This window comes from Pogoniulus pusillus, chromosome 11 (assembly GCF_015220805.1).
Source record: "Pogoniulus pusillus isolate bPogPus1 chromosome 11, bPogPus1.pri, whole genome shotgun sequence".
NCBI classification, from domain to species: Eukaryota; Metazoa; Chordata; class Aves; order Piciformes; family Lybiidae; genus Pogoniulus; species Pogoniulus pusillus.
Genome location: NC_087274.1, coordinates 12,096,483 through 12,120,824, shown reverse-complemented (window position 1 = coordinate 12,120,824; position 24,342 = coordinate 12,096,483). Strand labels below are relative to the sequence as shown.

At 45.0% G+C, this 24,342-nt stretch overlaps 1 protein-coding gene across 1 annotated transcript in view; it reads right to left on the bottom strand.

Moving 5' to 3' along the window:
* Window positions 1-23,748, bottom strand: part of LOC135179371 (protoheme IX farnesyltransferase, mitochondrial) — a 141,561-nt gene extending 117,813 nt beyond the window's left edge. Inside the window, exons 1-4 of the mRNA XM_064151099.1 lie at window positions 23,568-23,748; window positions 21,620-21,744; window positions 19,523-19,847; window positions 8,568-8,692 (exon numbers count right to left, since the gene is read on the bottom strand). Coding sequence (XP_064007169.1) covers window positions 8,568-8,692; window positions 19,523-19,847; window positions 21,620-21,744; window positions 23,568-23,610 — 618 coding nt within the window. The 5' untranslated portion in view covers window positions 23,611-23,748. The remainder of the gene's footprint in view (window positions 1-8,567; window positions 8,693-19,522; window positions 19,848-21,619; window positions 21,745-23,567) is intronic.
* Window positions 23,749-24,342: the final 594 nt, after the last annotated feature.

The window sequence follows — 24,342 nt, the reverse complement described above, 5'->3', positions numbered from 1 at the left end:
AACAGTGGGTCCAGAGGAGGGCAACAAAGACAAGCAGAGGGCTGGGGAATCTCATTCTCTAGGGGAACAGGTAGGGAGAGTTGGGGCTGTTCAGCCTGGAGAAGAGAAGGCTCCAGGGAGACTTTACAGCAGCTTTCTAGTACCTGAAGGGGGTTACAGGAGCGCTGGGGAGAAACTTTTTACAAAGGCTTGTAGGATGAGAGGGAATAAATTGAAGTTTGGGGAGGGGAGATTTAGGCTTGGAGATTAGGAAGAAATCTGTTAGAGTGTGGGTGGTAAAACACTGGAACAGGCTGCTCAGAGAAGCCGTGGATGCCTCCTCTCTGAAGGTGTTCAAGTACAGGTTGGATAAGGCCTTGAGTGACCTGGGCTTAGTGGAAGGTTTCCCTGTCTGTAGAGGGAGGTTGGAACTAGATGATCTTGAAGGTCTCTACCAGCTCAAACCATCCTGTGAATGTATGAGAGCACCATAATAGATGCAGACCACAGATGTCTTCCCGGCAGTGACAGTAAGCAGATTAAAGACCAGAGCAGAGGCTGCTCTGTTTTGACTTTACTTAGCCTGATGCCCATCACTACAGTATCCAGATGCCCATCACAGTTTATCTTTATACAAAAGGTCACACACAGGTCCCACAGGCTGGCAACTGAACTCAGATACTGAATTTCATTCTACTCAACACCAAACTCATCCTTCCCACTCACTACAGCTACACTTCTAAGGGATTGTCACTATCAAGAGTGGATGACCTTAAGAGCAAAATGTAGGCATCAGACCAGCCCCAAAAGGGCAGGGATCACAGAATCACAGGGTTTGGAATGAACCTCAAAAGCTCATCCAGTCCAATCCTGCAGCCAGAGCAGGATCACCTAGAGCAGATCACACAGGAATGCGTCCAGGCAGGTTTTGAATATCTCCAGAGATGGAGACTCCCCAACTCCCCTGGGCAACCTGTTACAGTGTTCTGTCACCCTCACAGGGAAAAAAAATCCTCATGTTTCCATGAAACTTCCTATGTCTCAGCTTCCACCCATTGCTCCTCGTCCTGTCACTGGCATCATTGAGCAGAGCTTGGCTCCAGCCTTCTGCCAGTCACCTTTACATATTTATAAACATGAATGAGATCACATCTCACTCTCCTCTTCTCCAAGCTAAAGAGCCCCAGCTCCCCCAGTCTCTCCTTGTAAGAAAGATGTTCCATTCCCTTAATCATCTTTGTGGGATGGTGATTGGATTTCCAGTTGTTCTCTCATTCTCATTGACACAGCTCCTATATTCCTTATTTCCAGCTCTCTAACTTCGGCTGAGATACTCAGTCCAGTTTGCTTCCTTTTCAAGGTACCATCAGTCAAACACAACCAGATCATTTTATCTCCCTGTTACTAAACTCCAACCATTTTAAACATCCTGCTTTCATCTTTATGGCTGGCTCCCACTTTTTAACCCTGCTGCAGTTACAGCAGAATGTACTTGACATATAAAACGTGCATGTGAGTCCTCTAACATTTTAATGCCGTGTTTTGTGTTGTAAACATCTCTTCATGTTTTATCTCCTGCCCCATAAATCAGAGCCTACTATCTTAGAAGTCTCAAAAGTGACATGTTTTCTCCAGGATATAAATGGCAGACTCTGCTCCTAGAAACTTGAGGCAGCTTTCAAAAATCATCAAAAACAAGAGCCACACAAAAAAAAAAAAAAAGAGAGAAAGGCAAAAGATTATCAACCAACTTCATATCCATTTCTCTCACTCCATTTCTATGACAGTATGAGGAGAGCATGGGGGAAAATATAAGCTACAAAGCTGATGTTCACCAATCAGGAAATCAATGGTTTGCTTATTCTTTTGTATCACTTGTGAGGAACAACATCAAGGTAAAAGTAACTTAGAATCAAAGGATCATTTGAGTTAGGAAAGACCTTTAACATCATTGAGTCCACTCCCTAACTCTGCCAAGGCTGCTGCTAAACCATGTCCCTCAGCACATCATCTCTGCATCTTTGAAACACAACCAGGGATGGACATTCAATCACTTCCCTGGGCAGCCTGGCCCAGTGCTTGAGAACCCTTTCAGTGCAGAACATTCTTCTAATACCCAACCTAAACCTCTCCTGATGCAACCTGAGGCCATTTCCTTTTGTCTTGTCATTTGTTCCTTGGGAGAAGAGACCAATCCTACTTGGTTCCAACCGCCTTTCAGGGAGAGGTGGTAAAGAGACAGGACACCCCTGAACCTCCTCTTTTCAGACTAAACAACTCCATCTCTCTCAGCTGCTTTTCACCAGATCTCTTTTCCAGACCTTTCACCAGCTTTGCTGTCCTTCTCTGGACTTGCTCCAGCCTCTCAATGCCTTTCTTTTAGTGAGGGCACCAAAATTAAGTCTTACGTACTTAAGTCTACAGTACTTAAGGTGCAGCCTCACCAGTGCTCAGTACAGGGGGACGATCCCTGTCCCGGTCCTGCTGGCCACACTACTGCTGATCCAGGCTAGGCCACTTTTGGATTTCTTGGCCACCTGGGCACACATTGCCTCATCTTCAGCTGGCTGCTGATGAACACCCTCAGGTCTTTCTCTTCTGGACAGCTTCCAGCTACTCTGGCCCAAACCTGCAGCATTCATGGGGCTGTTGTCACCCAAGAGCCATCACTTGGCCTTGTTGAATCTTGTGCATCTACAGAGCTGAAAGAGTCAGCTCATAGAAAAAGTTCTATGCAAGCAATAATTCTTTGGTTTCTTCAAGATTAACACACAGTGTTTAAAAGATGAAACCCCAGAACAGACTTCCACTTCCTTACCATAACTGCAATTATAAGCCTGAGCTCTTCCAATAAGAGTTTCCAGTGTTTTCAGTTAGTTTAGCAATGCTACAGTAAAAGTGTCTCTCAGTCTTTTCCTTGCTAAATGCATTAAGTGATTTTGTTTTAATTAAATAGAAACACTGTAAAATATTGATTGGATGAAAAAGACAGAGCAGCCATAAAGAACACCTGTCCAAAATAATTTTAACTTACTCCAAGGATGGAAAAAAAAAAATAAAAGAAGAAAGAATGCCATTAGAAAAGCAGGGTGGGGGGAGGAAAGCAGTTTTAGCAGGTGGGACTGAAACGTGCTGACATGTTGTAGTACAGTCCTGAAGGGCTGAAGGATATAAAGCAGTGTTGCGTGATGTGGAAGAGAAGCAGGGAGCAGTGCCCTAGCGTGCCCCCAAAATGCTAGATGAGGTGTGAAGTACAACTCTGAAGTATTGTGACACAAAGAAGTGAGGTGGAGGCAGAGCTGCTGGGAGAGGAGCAGAGAAATCAAACACTATCTTTCACTTGGCACCTTCCAACAGGAGTTTCCTCCCTTCCAGCCCTCAGACCCAACACGCTTTGCAGGACAGCCCAAGGACCTGCTGGTATCTCTGCAGATCCCCAGAACTTATAACACTTTCCACCAGCCTGAGAGATTCTGTTTCAAACTACTGTCTGACATCAATTACTCCAAGATACTTTCTCCTGACATTTTCTACACAAACGTTTCTAGAGTAACTTTGCTGTAGAACAGGCTCCATAATTCCCTCTCATCAAGCCCAAGCACTTTCATAGATTTGTAGAGTGGTTTGGGTTGGAAGGGATCTTAAAGATCATCCAGTTCCGACTCCCCTGCAATGGGCAGGGGCACATTCCACCAGCCCAGGCTGCACAAGACCTCATCCAACCTGGTCTTGAACACCCCTAGGGAGAGGGCATCCATGATCTCCTTGTGCAACCTGTTCCAGTGTCTCCCTATTCTCACTGGAAAGAATTTCTTCCTAATCTCCGGTCTAAATCTGCCCTCCTCAAAGCTTTAATTCATTCCCTCATCCAAGCACTGTCTGTAGTTCCCAGGATCTTTTTAAACACAATCTTTTTGCTGCCATTCTGAACAAACCCAGAAGTCTTTAGCTTCTTAAATCCAGTTACCCAGTTTCATAGAATTGTTATGAAACACTGCTATTTCTGCTTGCATTGGGAAGTACAGGGGTTATGAAGGATGTTTGTAAAGAAATGCCCTTGGTTGATAAATACCCACCTTTCACTTCTATAACCAATGGGAAAATACATTCATATCAATTTGCATCCTTTTTTTTTTTTGTTTGTTAAGCACAAACACAGGCTGGGCAGAGAATGGTTAGAGAGCCCTGAGAAGGATTTGAGGGTGCTTGCTGGGTGATACGAGCTGGCACTGTGTGCTGCCAGTGCAGAACCAGCCATGTTCTGGGCTGATCCCCAGCAGCGTGGGCAGCAGGGGCAGGGAGGGGATTCTGCCTCTCTACTGCAATATGCTGAGACCTCTCCTGCAGCCTTGAGGGCAGCCAGCAGAAAAACGACCTGACACTATTAGGAGCAGGTGCAGGGAAGGCCACAAAGACGATAGGCTGGATATTAGGAAGAAGTTCTTCACAGAGAGAGTGATTTCCCATTGGAATGGGCTGCCCAGGGAGGTGGTGGAGGCACCGTCCCTGGGGGTCTTCAAGAAAAGACTGGATGAGGCACTTAGTGCCATGGTCTGGTTGATTGGATAGGGCTGGGTGCTAGGTTGGACTGGATGATCTTGGAGGTCTCTTCCAACCTGGTTGATTCTATGATTCTATGATGATCAGACAGCTGGAGCACCTCTGCTATGGAGACAGGCTAAGAGGCTTGTTCAGCCTAGAGAAGAGAAGGCTCCAAGGAGACCTTAAAGAAACCTTCTAGTGTCTGAAGCAGGCTATAGGAGAGCTGGAGAGGAAGTTTTTATAAAGGCATGGAGTGATAAGGGGTAGTGGCTTAAAACTAGAAGTAGTTCAATTTAGAAGTAGTTCAATTTAGATTATTCTGCCTTAAGTGTGGTGAGGCACTGGCATAGTTTGCCGAGAGAAGCTGTGGAGGATTCAACTCTGGAAGTGCTGTTCAAAGTTAGGCTGGATGGGACCTTGCACAACCTGTTCTAGCAGGAGGTGTCCCTGCCCATGGCAGGAGGGCTAAAATTAGATGATCTTTAATGCCCCTTCCAATCCAAACCATTCTGTGATTCTATGCCCTAAAAGAGGAACATGAATCTCCACTCCAGAAAACTTTTGTGACTTTCTAGCTGTTTGAGTTAAGGAAAAAAATGTTTACTCATCTGAAATAGAGATGAAATGATAGTTAAAAGATTATTTTAGATCACCTTTGTAAATAAACAAACCCTGATGTTTTAATCTCTGTGTTCTTACCATAACCCTGGCTCCCTCTCCAGTAGTTAATTCAACTTAAAGTTAGTTAATTAGAAGGGTTAGGTGATAGTCTGGCCTCGATCTTAGAGGTCTTTTCCAACCTGGTTAACTCTGTGATTAAAGAGTTAATTGAGCTTGAAGAGTTAATTCAACCTAATTCAATGAGGCTAAACTGGCCTCAGCTCCTCCCAGATTGTTTAAGTGAAGTGGTCAAGAGAAGAAAAAGAGCAACAAAACCAAACCACAGAATATGAACAGTTAAAAGTTTGTATCAATACTTCCATGCATAGTCCAGCATCTCAATTACATTTTCACAGGACCAGGCTCCTCACATCCTGTCCTAAATCACGGGGAAGAATCTTACACAATCAACACTTTACCTTCCCACGGCATACTTGAGGACTGTAAATTGTGAGCACAGCTTTATCAGGGAAGTGAGGAGTGGGAAAGACGAGCTGCCCTTAAAGATGTAGAGATTTACAGCAATATGGGAAGCGGAAGGACGGTTATCATGGAAAAAGGTCCTTAAAGGATAAGAGGGAGCAACAAGGGAAACATGAGTCATGAGCTGCCAGAGAAGAGGATGCGTATGGGGAGCAATGGGCAGAGCAAAGTGGCAATAAAGGAAGTTCCAAGTCAAAAGTGCTGCTTCCCAAAGGTCAAGACAGATCCCCCAGCTTACAGTCTTTATGGAAAATAAAATTCCTAGCCAATTCAGACACTGCAACAACAGCAACGCTGGGGAAAGGGACACTCCTGGACTGAAAGGATCCATTGATAAACAAGGTCAGAGACCACAACTCTGCTTTCCTCTGTTACCAGCTCTGCTTCTTTCTTTTCCTTAGTAAGAGCAGTCACTTTGAAGGTCAATCTACACAGGTCAGCATCTCAACATAACCAAGTGCTCAAACTTCCAGCACTCGGCTCAGGTTGTGAAAGCCAGCTTGACACTTTGTGAGGCTGGTATAACCTTCTCTATTGAAGGGAGTATCAACAGCTGGCCCTGTGGTGAGACTTCAAGGAAGGGAACAGCAAGTTAGGAGTCCCAGCACAAAGTTTCTGCACTCTTAACTTTTCTTTCCCATCCCAGCAAGCCTCAAAAGCGTCAAGCTCCAAATAGCAGCACAGGGCTCCTGAGACTCTCAATTATCTCCATCTGATTTCAACTATACAATCAGCTAGAAAGGTTGGATCAGATGATCCTTGAAGTCCCTTCCAACCTGGCATTCTATGACACTATGGCTTTAAAAAGCAAGATATTTAAAAGTGGCTTCCAAGAGCTTAAGAAGTGGCTACTTCTAAAACAAAATACTGAGCAATACATAGAAGCTGAAGACAAAAGCAATTATTTGTAAGTATCATAGAATGGTTTGGGCTGGAAGGGACCTCAGAAATTGTCTGTTTCCAACCTCCCCACAATGGGGATGGACACTTCCAACTAGACCAGGTTGCTCAAGGCCACATCCAACCTGGCTATGAACACTTAGAGCATTGCAGACTCCACAACTTCTCTGGGCAAGCGGTTCCAGTGTCTCATCACCCGCATAGAAAAGAATTTCTTCCTAGTGTCTCATCTAAATCAAGCTTCTTCCAGGCTGAAGCCACTACCCCTTGTCTTGTAACTCCATGCCTTTGTAAAAAAATCCCTCTCCATCTCTTCCAAATACTGAACAGCTGCAGTAAGCTCTCCCTGGAGCCTTCTCTTCTCCAGTCTGAACACCCCCAACTCATTCAGCCTGTCCTAAAAGGCAATATCATCTCTAAGAAGATGTATCAAAACCTTAAGAATGACAAGGTGCACGCAGTAATTAATTCTCTTCTTAGTATCCACATCAGTGATGAAAATAAATATGACAGCATATATTTCAAAGGACTGATAAGGGTGGGAAAAAAAACACTCCTCTAAAATTGCACCAAACCCAAGAAAGCTTCACCTCAGTTATGACACTTTTCTACTCAGACTTTGTGAAAAGTATGTAGAGGACAACCAAATGTGTACTTCAGAAAATATAACAGAACTTAACATAATTTCTCAAGGTCAGCTAAGTGTTTTCAAGTTAGGTTAAGCATTTCCAAACAGACATGAAGTTAGCTGCCTACCTCAGTATGAAGCTCAGAGGAAACAAACCTGTGCTTACTGCCATCTAAGCAAGAAGTGTGCTGATGGTTTTCATCAGGTGCCTTCAGCTGAGGTGTTACAAGGTATAAACATCAGAGAGTCCAACTCAACTCAAGCAGCTCCAGGATGTACCTCACAGGAAATCTCCATGCCCTTTTCCACTAGGTTCCAGGGTTCATCCATCTCCCAAGGGATTACTGAAAGTGCTATCAAAGCTCTGTAGCTCCATTTAGCACAACAAATGCTGTTACCTGTTCACTAGTCAGGCTCTCCTTTGGGACTCAGGAAGAGTCTAACAGCAGCTCTGCTTCTTAGCTGGATTGCAGGAGAGCTGAGAGATCAACATCAAGCTTCACAGGCAAGTTCACACATGCAAGAAAGCTCAAGCTCAAGCACCTGGAACATCTGTGGCATGAAAGGGCTACCACATGATGGAGATTTTAAGTACATTTTGTAGATGTGCAGAAGACACACTGCAGCCGGGGCAGAAACACACAAATCCCACCAAAGTATCACTACAGACATTTAGACAGGGTGGGGCACAAGAGGATGGGGCCAAGATCTTTTGTGTGGTGCCCAACGACAGGGCAAAGGCACAAATTTCAACCCAGGAGGCTCCACCTAACCATGAGGAGAAACATTTTTGGTGTGAGGGTGCCAGAGCCCTGGTACAAGCTGCCCAGAGAGGTTGTGGAGTCTCTCCTTCTCTGGAGGGATTCCAAATCCAACTGGACATTGTGATCCTGGGCAAGCTGCTGTAGGTGACCCTGCTATAGCAGGGGGATTGGACTAGATGATCTGCAGGAGTCCCTTTCAATCCCACCATGCTGGGATTCTGGGATTCTTTAGACAGATCAGACAAGGTCATACAATAACACAAGCAAGGAACCAGGCCTGTAAAGCTGGAGCCCCAATGACTATTCTTACACTCCAATTACACAGTTCTTCCTGTGTCATTTGCAGTGACCCAGGCTCGGAATTATCAAGATAAACATTATTACTGAAGGCTTAAAACCTCATCAACTCCCTTCTGAACAAACAGACTGTGCCTAGCAACTCCACTTTAAGTGGCAGACAGGTACTCCTCTCGTGGTGTCAGTTTTAGTGGCTCTGAGCTCAGACAGCAGCTGACAGCACAGCCCTCGCAGCCATCCAGTCACACCCCCTAGCAGCATTTCAGAAGTCAGAGTGACACCAGTTTGTGGTACACAGGAAAAGATAGACTGACCTGATTGATGGAGTTGGCAGCACAGGATGCCAGTCCAGTTCCAAGGGAGGCAAGCAGGAAACAGGTCAGGTCAAAAGGGACTGGGGCCATGGCAAAGCCAGCAGATGCGGTGCTGACAACCAGGGCTGCAACACAAGAGAGATGTTGTTCAAGGCATCAACCAAAACCGGTCTCCTTTGTACATACCATTAGAGTTAAGAGGTGCAAACCCTATAGAAACCCTTGTAGAGATTAACTTGTTGCTATTACGGATCAAAGTAGCTCCAGGAACTGCATACAATGAATACTAATGCTCCACATGAAGTCAAAGATGAGAAGGAGAACTGTCAGGGATGAAGTCAGAAACCCAGAAGCAGCAGCACATTAGCAGATCAGGGGAGAATAAAATTCTGCCTCTTTCTAGATTTGTTACAGGATCAAACTGCCTCATGCAACATGTACAGGAGATAGGATTACTCCAGTAACTCACATGCCACTGCTGAGTCTGAGGCAGAAGAAAAACAGCAAGACATGACAAGATATGAATTATAGCACATGATAACAGGAATTGAAGCAGTTAAGAGTCAAAAAGAGACTCAGGACATGTAGGCTACAGCTGGTGAAGGCAGTGACTTCACTGTACAAGTGTCTGCTCACACTGTTCCCATCTGACATGGCCACTTAGGGCAGAAGGTGCAATCACATCAGCATATGAGCAGAGCAGGTCTTATTTGCCTCAGAATTTGAGCAGATTAGTGCAAATCCATTTCAGTTTTGTCATCCAAAATTCTAACTTTACTGCAGTACTGCAAATCACATCCTTAAAAAGAAGTTAGCCAAAGCCCAACCCTAATATTGTAGTTACCTAAATAATAGGTCTTATAACTTCACTTTTGGCAATAAATAGTAGGAAGAGTTTCTTATACTAGAGAGGTCAGCATGGTCATTGAATATATTGCTCAAGACCTTACATTCCAAATTCATAGTTATTAAAGTATTTAAATTATAATCTGCATGTAATTATGTGTTTCAGACCTCAGACAGCTCTAATCAAAGCATCAAGATCACAGAATGGCTCAGGTTGGAAAGAAGAACATTAGCGATCATCTACTCCAACTTCCCTGCCATGGGTAGAGGCTCTCAACTAGACTTGGCTGCTCCAGGTCTTATTCAATGTGGCCTTGAACACTCCCAGGGAGGAGGTATCTACAACCTCCCTGGGCAGCCTATTCCAGAGTCTCACCACCCTCATACTGAAGAACTTCTTCCTAAGATCCAATCTAAACCTACTCTCATTCAGCTTCAAACCATTCTCCCTTGTCCTGTCTCTAGACATCCTTATGAAAAGTCCCTCTGCAGCTTTCCTATAGGATCCCTTCTGGTACTGCAAGGCAGCTAGAAGGTCCTCCCAGAATATTTGCCTCTCCAGGCTGAACAATTTCAGCTCTCTCAGCCTATCCTCATAGCAGAGGTGCTCCAGCCCTTGGCTCATCTTTGCGCCTCTCTTATCTTCCTGATTGCTACAAAACCTCCTATTTGTCTGAAGCAAAACGACAAATAAAAAACCTTTGCTGACTGAAAATATCTGGATTATCTACTAAGAAGTGTTAGTTGAGATGAAAACCTAAATGTCATGGCAGAGCCCTGCACACATGCAAAGTGCTAAATCTAAGAACTGAGCCTGCATAAGAGCCTTTGGATTTAATCCTAAAGACAGTGAAGAAAACTTGCTGCTCATCAAAACTTTTCTCTAAGTATTCAAATCTGTTGGCAGCTGAAAATCCTTATCATATTCATAGTATTATTACAAACACTAACTATTTACACATTCACAGGGTTTTGTGTAGGTGGCTGTCAAACAGGATGTTAGGGGTTGGAAGGGACCTCAAAAGATCATTGAGTCCAAGCCCCTTGCCAGAGCAGGATCACCTAGAGTAGGTCTCTGCCCCATACCAAGGTAAGTCCCTGGTTGTGATTCCATCAGGCTCCCACTGAAGCCCCTTCTAAACTACAAAGAAGCCACAATGGAGCTTTTTGCCTCTGAGAAGCTGTGAAATAACCACAGACTCTGTGGACAGAGTAACAGACAAGCAGAAACTGGTCACTTCTAAAAGACTTGGCCTCAATTATTACACAGATACAACAGCCTCTTGGTTTCAAGATTCTTGGGTCCTTCTTAACAAAAACACTAAAAAAATAGGAAATGCAGCGGTTTAGAGCTGAGAGAGTTAAAAATGCATGGAGAAGATAATGGCAAAACAGTGGTGTTTGCATTTCTGAGAGTGGTTATCTTCATTTTTTTTTTTTTTTTGCATAATAAATCACACCTCTTCTAGACAAGAATTTAATTAAAACTTATCTTAGAGAGCACTTTACACCAATTTATTAGGGGCAAACACCAACTGGAGGAGAAGAAAGGTGGAGCAGATTGGCAAACAGTCAGTGTAACATTACCACTGCACTGACCTCAAAGAAATTCTAATACTGTACAGCCACAGCACTAATTAAAGTCCCCATTGATTTCTCCAGATTAATTTCAGCCAGGCATCTCAGTGTGACTTATCAGGATCTCATTAAAAAGGCTGCAGTCCATCCTCTCCCTCAGCCCACTGAAGCAGGTATTTTTAGTGCCTGGGCAGTGCTCTGGGCACAAGACATCCCCCGCTCCTCTCATCGCCCAGCAATCCGAGTGCCGCACGTTCAGAGTAAATAGGAAAATGCTCCCTTTGGACTGGGAAGTTTATTTTCTTTCACTCTGGAAGCCAGAACTTAATCTTCTACTTTCATGGAGGAAAAGTATATTTAATTGAGATCACATCAAGGGAATGAGGTCATTGCCTCTGTTTGTTTTTTAATCCCTGTTAGTTTAGTGCTTTAGGGGCTGAATTAACTTCACCTTATTGCATAATAGATGGAATTGATCCTTTCAAGATTTGTTGCTGAGAGTTGGCATTATATATGCTCTTCAAAAAGAAGCCAGGATTTAAACTTATGATCTCAGCCTAAACCTAATTTTCACTCTTTTAAACATCTTTAGCCTTAACAAGAATTAACAGGGGACATTTCTCTCCCATTTCAATGTAATTGAAAAAGAAAATGCTAACAGATTAGGGACAGAGGCAGAGACTGATGCTTCCAGCATGAAAAAAAAAAACATTCCAAACTCCACAGTGTACTCTTCATATTCCTCTTCAGCTTTGCTGCAATGTGATATGCCTTTAGAAATCCCTGTGTCGTATTTATAGTATGCAAATCACTCTGCCATATTTTATGTGCCTCCTATTAAAAAGTGGCCAAGCCAAAATCAAAGCCTAGAAAGCCAAGGCAAACCAGTTCAGCTTCACATTTCCTTTCTGCTCCTGTACTGCTGACACATCAGTACACATGGAAAGACAGAAGCAAACGCATATCTACTTGAATCTGAGAAACAATTCCACTGTTTTATTAGAGATCCTTACAAGCCACAACTCCTCCAAAAGCTGATGGATGTTTTTCCTTCTACTTTTCACACTCTGGTTTCTGGAAAGCCAAATGTACCATCAGTAGGTCAGCTACCCAAGTGACCACTATGTCCTTTACACACTTCAATGTGGCTGGGGATAGGAATAGCTAAGGTTTGCTGCAGATTACGACCTGCACTCTACAGGAGCACTCTACACTTCTGAGGCAAATTTTGAGACAATAATTTCATAGATTCATGGAATGGTTTGGGTTAGAAGGGACCTTAAAGATCATTCAGTTCAAAGAACGCCTGCCATGGGTAGGGACACCTCCCACTCATCCAGGTTGCTCAAGACCGCATCTAACCTGACCTTGAACAGAATCATGGAAATACCCAGGTTGGAAAAGTCCCTCAGCATCACCAAGTCCAACCTAGAACCCTACTCTACAAGATTCACCCTAAACCATATCCCTAAGCACCACATCCAAACCACCCTTTAAATGTATCCAGGGTTGGTGACTCCACCACCTCCCTGGGCAGCTCACCGCAGTCCTTAACTACTCAGTCAAAAACTTTTTCCTAATGTCTAATCTAAACCTACTCAGCCTCAGCTTGAGGCCATTCCCCCTTGTTCTGTCTCCAACTACCTGCGAGAAGAGACCACCAGCAACCTCTCCACAACGTCCTTTCAAGTAGTTGTAGACAGCAGTGTGGTCTCCCTTCAGTTTCCTCTTTCTCAAACAGCCAAACACCTCCAGGGAGAGGGCATCCACAACCTTCTCATAAAACTATGCTAGGGCCTTATCATCCTCACTGCAAAAAATGTCTTCCTGATCTCCAGTCTAAATCTATCTCCCCTCTTCTAGCTCAAAGCCATTGTCCCTTGCCCTATCACTACAGACCCTTGACAGAAGACCCTCCCCATCTTTCTTGTAGCCCCTTTCAGGCACTGGAAGGCTGCTCTAAGGTCTCCCCAGAGCCTTCTCTTCTCCAAGCTGAACAGCCCAAGTTCACAGTATCACAGAATTAACCAGGTTGGAAAAGACCCCTAGGATCATTGAGTCCAACCTACCACCTAACCCTTCTAATTAACTAAACTATAGTACTAAGTGCCTCATTAGGCTCTTCTTAAACACCTCCAGGGACAGCAACTCCACTACTTCTCTGAGGTGCCCATTCCAATGCCAGTCACTCTTTCCATGTAGAACCTCTTCCTAATATCCAGCCTAAACTTGCCCTGGTGCAGTTTGAAACTGTATCCCCTAAAGTTCTCCCAGCCTGTCCCCTAGGGGAGGCTCTCCAGCCATCTGGGTCATCTGTGCCCTCATTTGGACCCACTCCAACAGTTTCATGTCCCTTTTATGCTGGGGACACCAGAACTGGATGCAGTTCTCCAAGCGGGGTCTCACCAGAGCAGAGTAGTGGTGGAGAAGCACCTCCCTCCTCCTGCTGGTCACACTGCTGCTGACTCAACCCAGGACACAGGTGATTTGAAATCCTCTACATAGGATTTACAACAAGTCTTTGCATCACGTCATCTAAAATCCAAGTGCACTCACAGGAGCAGAGCAGATAATCTCTTTTAACCATCAAACAATTTGTAAATGCTCTGCAAAAACTAAACTGTAATAATAGTTTATTTTTACTTCATTAGTTTTCCTTGTAGCGTGGCAAACACATTCCCAGAAAGCTCCTGCTATGAAGCTTTCCTTCTCTGATAGGATAACAGCTCACAAAAGAGAACCATGTTTAGAACCAAGAATAAATGGAGGCTAGCAATAACCTAAACAATATATACTAATAAATCACTGTCGAAGTTTCTGGCTATATTAAAACCACCACTTAAAAAAATAAATGCCTCAATAAATGTCATTATTCCAGAAAGAAGTAAAACCAGACTGGAACTCCAGTAAACCAAATGGTTTTTTTTACTAGAGTGGTTGTTCCCAGATTTTTAGCCTACAAGCACAATACAGGCACTTTGTTTAGCCCTTGTTGCTCCACCAGGTGTGGTAACACTCAAGAGTCATTACACAACACCGGATAGCAAACAATGTTTGTTTCATGCATACACAACAGATAGAGATGAAGTAGGATGCTCCCAAACACATCCTAAGTCAGCAGTAAATCCCTCAGGCTACTGATTCCCAGTTCAACACTTCTTCAGCACAAATTCCTCTGTGAGCAACACATCCAACAAATTCCTGTTGGTTTTGGCAAACAAGACAGATTCCTTCAGAAGAGGAGAGACATGGACCTGTTAGAGTGAATCTAGAAGCAGCCACAACAATGATGCAAGGGATGGAGCTGGACTCCAGAGGGGTTCTAGCCCTCACATCATTGTTGTGGCCTCCTCCAGACCTTCTCCAACAGGTTAATGTCCTTCTTGTGCTGGGGGTTCCAGTGCTGGCCACCTTAGATACATGTTTGAAACATACAGGCTCTAGTATGACTTTCTAAAGGAGACTTGGAGCCAGGACTCAACCCTACCAGGCTCTGCAGAGACAGAGATACACTAAAGCCACTTCCTCAACAGGTTTGTAAGTTAGAGTAAAAATTGTTCAGTGACTTAGAAGCAAGCTGTTAAGTTCACATCTGACCCTGACTGATAAATCCACTTTTCAGACATTGCTACGTAAAGTGCTGGTTGTCCTCACCAAAAGACCAACACACAAGAGAACCCTGCTTACAGAAGCAATGGTGAGAAAATGTTTGCTCACCAAGAAATACCTAATGAGAACACTCAGCACTTTTTATCTCTTGCCTCAGTCACACTTCCCCCAGATTAAACTCTGAAGTTTAATTCCCCTGTGGTTTTGCACACAGCTCATCTTCATTTTCATCTGTGATCACTTAGAAACTTGAGTGTAAGCTTCAAGTTTAATTTAAGAAACTGAGACAACCTGAACTTCTCAGTGTTTGCATTATAATCAGAATTTCCTCCTATTACAAATAACTTAGAATCGCTGAGTTATGAGGGTTGGAAGAGACCTTAAAGATCATCTAGTTTCAACCCACCCCTGCCGTAGGCAGGGACACTTTCCACTAGCCCAGGTTACCCTGATCCCCATTCATCCTGGCCTCAGAAACCTCCAGGAATGAGGCTTCCACCAACACTTTGGGCAACCTGCACCAGTGTCTCATCAGCTTTACGATGAAGAACTTCTTAACCTCTAATCTAAATCTAAATCTGCCCTCCTCTAGCTTGGATTCATTTCCCCTAGTCCTGTCACTACATGACATCCTAAAAACTTCCCATCTCTTCCCTATTTTCAGTTACACAAACCTTAGGATGGAGTTGAGAACAATAACATTTATAATTCTGAAAATCTATCAGAGCTGCAACAGTGTTCCAAGCGTCTATGGATGGTAAGATACAGCTGGTCAGACAGCGGCAAGCACAAGACACAAACTACAAAGAAGAGAAAGGATGAAATTGAACCCAAAAAGGTAGACTATGCAGCAAGCAATTAGAAATTCCCTAATTATTTTCCATGGCAAAAGAATATAAACAGTAATCTTTTCCTGTTGGTAAGGCAGAGCTTGTAATGGAAGAGACACCAGAGCTGGGGTTTACACGAAGCAGGAGGGTATGGTAATAGCTAAACTCATTTCCTTCCAAAGGTGAATTACAGTTCAGAACACAAACAAACATTCTCTTTACTTCAGCAGTGGGAAGAGAAAAGGGCATAAGGAAGTCCCATTTTAGCATAATGTAGAGTTTGTTTTTTCATTATTTCATACTCTAAAAAGTATAAATAAAGAGCCTGCCAAAAAGCCCCGCACAGGATATGAGATCTATCAGAACGTCATGGGTGAAAGGAGTCGAGCTGTGTGTCATTTGCAACTTGAAAACTGACCTCAGAGAATTTATTTTTTCTTGTTTCTGACAATAAAATCAAAGAACTACACCACCACACTCTCCACAGATAGATCATTTGACTAAACGATTGGACTAGTCAAGGAAAAAAAGCTAAGTCTCTTTCCTTGCTCCACACACTACACTCAGGATCTTCCCTGCTCATCCCCTATGCTATCCTCCAGCCAACACAGACCAACAACAGAACTCCTCTCCCACAAACACTTCTTCACCCAGCTTACTTTTACATTTCCTGCTTCCATTCAGATCTCCCCACCAAATACATAAAGATCACAACAAGAAGAGAGTTTACAGTTTCTGTATCTCTATACCTTCCCAACAGGTAATCAGAGAATGGTTTGGAGTGGAAGGGACCTTGAAAATCATTTAATTCAAGCCCATTTCATGGAATGCCACCTCCTACTAGACCAGGTTGCTGAAGGCTTTATCAAACCTGGCTCTGAGCACTTTGAGGATTGGAGCCTCCACAGCTTCTCTAAGCAACCTGTTACAGTGCCTCATCACTCTCATGGGGGAGAATTTCTTCCTAATGTCTCATCTTAACTGAGCTTCTTCCAGTTTGAGGCCATTCTCCCTCACCCTAAAAGTACAAGCCCTTGAAAAAAGTCCCTGTCCAGCTCTCCTGAAGCCCCCTTCAAGGCTGATGGTACAAAGTTGACTGCACTTACCTTGAATTAAGTCAGCACATCTCCAAACAGAGATTCATGTGTAATAGGTCTTAAGGGAGCACAATTCTCCAACTTTTGCCTTCTCCAAGTTTCAACATCCTATTTTCACAGCCCAGCAGTACTTCCTTGCCTGTCACTACTGCATTTTGAATTTAAAAAAGAGCATCCTGAAGGCTATAGAAAGAGCAGCTCTGAGGCCACACAAAAACACATCACAGAAAATCCTTTTCTTCAGAAAAAAGATTCTTTTCTGTCTCACTGGAGTTCTTGAAACTCCCATTTTGAGGAGCACCAGCAATAGTCAGATGTGGTACTGACACTAAGCTCACACCTAAGAATTACCTGCAAGCATAAGAGCATTTCAAGTGCTTAAAATGACAGCTCATGTTCTGTCTCTGGTCGCTTTCCATTTCTGGATCTGTAATTCTCTCTCAATACTCAGCACAGCTTTCCAGTTCACACAAAAGTGGCACTTAAATAAAATCACTTCATTAAGAATATGCCAGGAGAGCTAATTGCTCATATACCACTTCTGAGTTATCAGCACTGAGCCCAACAGAAACAAAGTATTACTGAAACTGAACAGTATGGAAGGTGGGGAGAAAAAGGCAAGACCTGAACTATGCAGGAAAAAAGCGGCAAAAAATGAGGTTATGTGTGCCACAAAATGACAAGGACAATAATCTGCTATCTGCTGGGGGTGCTAGTGAGAGTTTTCAACAACTAAATTGGAAATTACCAGGGTTAATGTGTAAAAGTCATGCAGCAAAATATCCAAAGATAGACTTTGCTTCCCAGAGAGAGTGATTTGCCATTGGGTTGACCAGGGAGGTAGTGGAGTGGCCGTCCCTGGAAGTGTTCAAGAAAAGACTGGATGAGGCACTCAGTGCCATGGTTTAGTTGACTGGCCAGGGCTGGGTGCTAGGTTGGACTGGATGATCTTGGAGGTCTCTTCCAACCTGGTTGATTCTATGATTCTAAACTCTACAAACCCAGCTCTCTACCAGCACAAAGTAAAAGTCTTGAGGATTTTAAAAATAATAAAATAATGAAGAACATTTGGACACACAGAGAAGGTAAGTCTTGCTAGATCCAAAACAGGACAACAGAGGTGATTCTCCTGCTCCTGTTCTCGTAAGACTTCACCTGCGGTATTCAGTTCTGGTATCCCCAGCACAAGAAGGACAGGGAGATGATGGAACAGGTCTAGAGGAGGCCACAAAGATGATCAGAGGGCTGGAGAACCTCCCCTATGGGGATGGGCTGAGAAAATTCCAGCTGTTCATTCTGGAGAAGAGAAGGCTCCAGGGCCTTGAGCAACCTGGGCTACTGGGAAGTGTTTTTATTAGAGAAAGCTTTAATTGACCATTGTACACCATTTGTGGCCAATATAGTTTTTCCAAGGAGAACCAAACAATGAAATCACACCTATTGCAAGACAAGAAGTGTCAAGAAAATGACTGAATACAGGATTTTTGTCACATTATGGCAAAGAACAACAGTTTTATTATCTGGAATTTATTTCACTCACTGCAAAGAGCACCACAGCAGGGACTTAGGAAATGATTTCTCTGTTCTTGGCTCTGGTACAGACAAGACGTAAGGCTTTGGTCAGATTATTTCAGTTTCCTTAGACATAAAAGCATATCTAGCACTACCTATTGGCAAATAAGTAACTTATAGTCATTAAGTATCACTATCAGAACAGGGAAAATGCAGTTTGGCTACAAAGCAACTGCTCTTTTGAAGACACATTGCTATCATTAAATAGAAAAAGTAAATTTTACCTTGTTTTAGAAAATTTAATTGGTTGTGTCCAAGCATTTTCTTTTGTAATATAGGAAATTACTCAGATTATCTTTTGGTGGTACTTTTAACATTGATTTCCCAAGTGAAAGGTAAGTAAATAAGACAGAACTTTGGTAAACTTCAGCAAAATTACTTTAAACAGAATCACAGAATGTTAGGGATTGGAAGGGACCTCCAGAGATCCAAGTCCAACTCTCCTGCCAAATCAGGATCACCTAAGGCAGGTCACAGGAACATATCCAGATGGGTTCTGAAAGCCTCCATAAGAGACTCCATAACCTCTCTGAGCAGCCTGCTTCAGCACTTTCATAGCAAAGAAGTTTCTCCTTATGTTGAGGTGGAGCTGTGCTCAAGCTTCTCCCCATCATTCCTTGTTTTTTTCACTAGGCACCACAGAAAAGAGCCTGGCACCTTCTTCTTGACACCCACCTCTCAGGGTGACCAGGGGAGACATTCAAGTTCCCTGGTCATCCTTGTAGTTCTCCATTGGACTCTCTGCAGATCCCTGTCTCCCTTAATACAATGCCTGTAAATTCACTTCCTAACCCAGTTCACTGGAGTTTTTGTATTAAAGCTTGCTTATGACACCCAAAACTAGCTGATCACACGACATAAGCTCCTCCCCACTGCTTTTAAGCAAACATGATGGGAAAGCAAATGCTTCCATAAACCAGCTGTTTCCTGCTCACATCTGATGGAACTGACCCAAGTAGCTTGTGTCATTAAAGTGGGAATTTCCACACAAAAACCGACACAACATTTGGAGAGGAGAAGACTCTGGGAAGACAACATTTCATTATCTGAAGGAGAAGGTCAGGCAGGCTGTGAAGGAACTGTTTAGAAGGGCTTGTAGTAATAGGATGAGGGGTGGCAGTTTGAAATGGAAGCAGGGTAGATTTAGGTTGCACATTAGGAGGAAGTTCTGCATAGTGAGGGTGGTGAAATACTGGAACAGGCTGCTCACGGATGTGCTTGAGGTCCTGTCCCTGAAGACATTCAAGAGCAGCCTCGAGGTGGCCCATGGCAACATTATCTAGCTGAAGGTGTCCCGGCTGACTGAAGTGGGGTTGGACAAGATGACATCTAAGAGTCCCTTTCAACTTGATGCAATCTGTGAGTCTAAAGAACTCTGACTATCAAAGAGGATGCAGAGAAGTGAAAAAGTGGCCACTAGTACCTGTGAGCTTAATTTTGGACAAGCGTGCCAAAATTCCCGGCAAATCATCCAGCCGCAGCTTCATTTCTTTCCACTGTCTGTCTTCTTTGGATTCTGCTCTTACTGCTGCCACCAGCTCTTCAGCTCCTGCAGCTGGCTTCATTTCTCTTGACTCATTTCTCCTTGATGGCTCAGACAAAGGTTGATACACAGGTGAAATTGGTCTGATCTTGTGGATAACCTTTTTTTCTTGATCCAGTTGCTGAAGCTCACGAAAAGGAGAGGCAACTGAATCTGACTTGGGTTTGGCTCGTTGGCTGAGGTCTCTGTTGCATTGTGTTACATACTAAAAAACAAAGAGAAATGTTGAGATGAAGAGGTAAGAAGAGATTTCTGTACATTTCAGATTAACAACAGCAACGTTATTGCTATATTAGTCTAACTGTCAGGACAATAGAGATGATCAGAGGGCTGGAGCACCTCTCCTATGGGGAAAAGATATGAGAGTCAGAGCTGTTCAGCCTGGAGAAGACTCCAGGGAGCAGCCTTTCAGTACCTGAAGGGGACTCCAGGAGAGCTGGGGAGGGACTTTTTACTGAATGAGAGGGAACAGATTGAAGCTTAAGGAGGGCAGATTTAAGACCGGAGATTAGAACAAAAGTTTTTACAGTGAGGGTGGTGAGACACTGGAACAGGTTGCCAAGGAAGGTTGCTCCCTCCCTGGAGGTGTTTCAGGTGAGGATGAATGAGGCCTTGAGCAACCTGGTCTAGCAGGAGCTGTCCCTGCCCATGGCAGGGGAGTTGGAACTAGATGATCTTTTAAGGTCCCTTCCAACCTAAACCATTCTGTGAATCTATGAACCACTTCCTCCAATCACACAACTGAGTTAGCCTGAATTTCAAGCAATCATTTCACATGCAAAAAGCTTTCTAAGTTGGATAAGGCACTACTAAAGCAACTTCTCAGCTCACAGCTGCATCAATAATGTTAACTTAAGCATGAAGAATTGCTTCTGGACAAAACTATTTCCTCCTCTATAGCTTCCACAGCACCAGATAATATCATTTAATATACAACTGGTCAATTCATCTTTAAACAAAGAGGTACACACATGCCCATATCAACTCCAGCCTCCCAATGCAAGCACTAAATGTTTTGCATCTTCAAGATACTGAAAATAGGAGGAAAAAGCCAAAAGAGCTTTTACAGAATAAGAAAAAAAGAGCATTTATCTTCTCCTATCTATTCTCTGCCCTAAACTACTCTCTACATTTCAAGCATACGAGATAGGAATAAAAAGACTGAGCTTTCAACTAATCATGGTTTAACTTACACATTAATAACTTTGATGAGGAAGAGGGATCTAAAACTCTGACAGATGTGGATACAGATCAAATCAATGGCAAAAAAAAGAAGTTGGGAAGTGCTGGAGACACCCAGAAACATGGAAGAGACCCTCATCCCTTGCTTCATACAGGAGTGAAGCTCAAAAAATGCCAACAGATTTACACATTCCTTGTGTGATCATTAGCTATGAGACTTCATCTCACCTATATTTCATAAACATAGCTAAAGTAAAACTAACAGGATACAGCTCAGAGAAGAGCACATCATGGTTTACACTACCATCCTCTTTAAATGATCACTTCAATACCTACAACTAGCAGCACACTACAGAAAGCAACCCACTAAGTTAACAAGCTCGGGAGCATTGATTCAAATTAACGAATTAATTCATTAGGCAGAACACACTACCTCCAGAAGTGAGTTCATCTACCACTTGTACAACTGCTAGCCAAGACTTGACTCTCTTATTAGCATTTTTACAGATAACAACTTCAAAAATCATTTCATTTCATGTTTCTCAACAGGAGATGAGCATCTCACTCCACAAGCCCTGTCAAGTACAGGACATGCTGCAGCGCAAAGCGCTGTCTGTGCTGCAGCAAGTTTCCTCCAAACCTCAAACGTTTCAGATGCCAGCAAAGAAACAGAGAAGCTCAGAACTGCATGAGCTTGGCTGATGAGAAAAACATTAATCTCCGTTTTGATTCATCATTTGGGACAAAATGAATGAAAGAATGAGAAACGTGGGATAAATACAGTCCTTGACTCACCATTCGTTTGAGAAAGTTGAAGTACTGAAATGTAATCAACCTGTCATTGGCTGCATGGCACAGATGCACAACCTGGCATGGTAGCTGCCGTACTCCAGTGTTCCTCAGATGCCAGAATAATAATCCTAGTTAAAGAAAAGGAGGAAATATCACAAATCAATTCCTTCTCTGCCACCAAGTTTGCTTCTAATTCAGACTGTAGTGTCTGTTGTCAGCTATGACACAAGACACTCCAGCAAGTGAGAAGCAGGAATACTCAGGTTGGGAGAAACAACTTTTCTGGCTCCAGATGAAAGCACTGAGAGCAGAGGCTTGCTTTAAGAGTTCTGGGCTTTTCCTCCAAGTCTCTCAGCTCCCTGGAGATGCATTTATCATTTTCTGTTCCTTTACTATCTCTATCTCCCATCAACAAAATTATCTTGCTGAAATGGCACATGCAGTGCTGAAAGGACACAGTTAACACAGGGCAGCACCAAAGCAACAGAATGACTTTGGTTAGAAGGGATCTTTAAGGTCATTAAGCCCAACCATTGCCCAGGGAGGTTGTGGCTGCTCCCTCCCTGGAGGTGTTCAAGGCCAGGTTGGACGAGGCCTTAAGCGACCTGTTCTAGTGAGAGGTGTCCCTGCCCATGGCAGGGGCTCAGAACTAGATGAGCTTTGAGGTTCTTTCCAACCTAAACCATTTTATGATTCTATGATTAACCCAGCACTGCCAGGGCACCACCAAACCAAGGCCATCAGCACCACAGCTACACAGGTTTGAAACCTCTCCAGGGGTGGGGCCTCCACCACTGCCCTGGGCTGCCTGTTCCATGGCCTGACACCCCTTCGGGGAAAGAATAGTTCCTTATGTCCAACGTAAACCTCCCCTGGAATGACTTGAGGCTGTTTCCTCTTGTTCTGTCACTTGCAACTGGGCAGAAGAGACTGATCCCCAGCTGGCTTTTCAGGGAGCCAGAAGGTCTCCCCTTAGCTGCCTTTCTCCAGGCTGAACAACTCCAGTTCCCTCAGCTGCTCCTCACTTCATAGGATCATAGAATCCACCAGCTTGGAAGAGACCTCCAAGATCAGCCAGTCCAACCTAGCACCCAGCCCCATCCAGTCAACCAGACCATGGCACTAAGTGCCTCATCCAGGCTTTTCTTGAACACCTCCAGGGATGGCGACTCCACCACCTCCCTGGGCAGCCCATTCCAATGCCAATCACTCTCTCTGGGAAGAACTTCCTCCTAACATCCAGCCTATACTTCGCCCGGCACAACTTGAGACTGTGTCCCCTTGTTCTATTGGTGGTTGCCTGGGAGAAGAGGCCACCCCCCACTTGGCTACAACCTCCCTTCAGGTAGTTGTAGGCAGCAATGAGGTCACCCCTGAGCCTTCTTTTCTGCAGGCTGCACACCCCCAGCTCCCTCAGCCTCTCCTCATAGGGTTTGTGCTCCAGGCCCCTCACCAGCTTTGTCGCCTTTCTCTGGACACCTTCCAGCACCTCAACGTCTCTCTTGAACTGAGGGGCCCAGAGCTGGACACAGCACTCAAGGTGTGCTCTGAGCAGTGCTGAGTGCAGGGGCACAATAACCAGCGCCGCCGCCTCAGTGTCCCTGCAGTGAGGAGTTCAAAACTGACCCCAGCATTCGAGGCTCAGCCTCACCAGTGCCCGGCACAGGGGCACAAGCCCTGCCCCGCTCCTGCCGGCCACACTGCTGCTGACAAAGGCCAGCCTGCTGTGGCCGAACGCAAGCAGAGGACACGCCGGTGTGACACGGCGCCTAGCACCCCACACAGAGAGCTACACAGAGAAATTGACAGGCTTCCTATTCCGCTCTGCTGAGCAGCCCCAGCCACCACCGCCAGTCCCAGGGTCAGCTCGGCCCCGACCGCTGCCCATTCCCCCGCCCCGCCCGGCGCCGGCACAGCTGCCCTCCCCCCGAGCCCGCCGGGGCAGCGGTACCTGCCATGGCCCGGGGCGGGCTGCAGCGGCGAGCAGCGCTCATGGCCGCAGCGCCACTCCCGCCGCCCGCTCCGCTCACCGCCCGGGCGCCGCCATCTTGCCCAGAACGACCTCCAAACGCCTTCCGGGTCGGCGCTTCCCGGGGCGGGCACAGGACGCTTCCCGCGGCGGGAGGGGAGGCGGCCGGGACGGGCAGGGACGGGCCGGGAGCGTTCTCTGGAGCAGTGGCAGGCTCCTCACAAACAGGCCAGAAACGGAGATTGGAGCCCATGAGCCTACCGGCAGGAGCCTCAGGCCTCACCGCTCTCCGGCCCAGCCGCCGCCTTCTGCTCCCCGCTGCAGCAGGAAGGCCCTGGGTGGCCGAGTTGTACTTGGATGGACAGCCCGGGAGGGAATGCGATTGAGCCTTGGGTCCTGGAACCCGAGCAGCTTCCCCTCGAGGGACACCTGTAATAAAGCGTGGAGCTGCTGGGTGGGTTTCGGGGTTTGGGGTAGGAGCTGGGACTTGGGAGACCTTGCCCGTGCGGCAGCAGCTGCCTGTGCGGTCTCAGCGTTGCAGGCAGTGGTTGCAGTTTCCTCATCCGAGCACCCCCACGCTCGTTTTCAGTTGGCAGTTGCATATTTGATGTGTCTGTAACAGCAAGAGGATCCCGTGGAGTTCATATATTGCTTGTGAAACAGCCAAGAGAGGTTAATAAAAAAATCTAACCGTTCTTGGGTACTTGGAGTCTCATTCTGGAGTGCATGGAGTCTCATTCCTAAAATGACCCGAGCT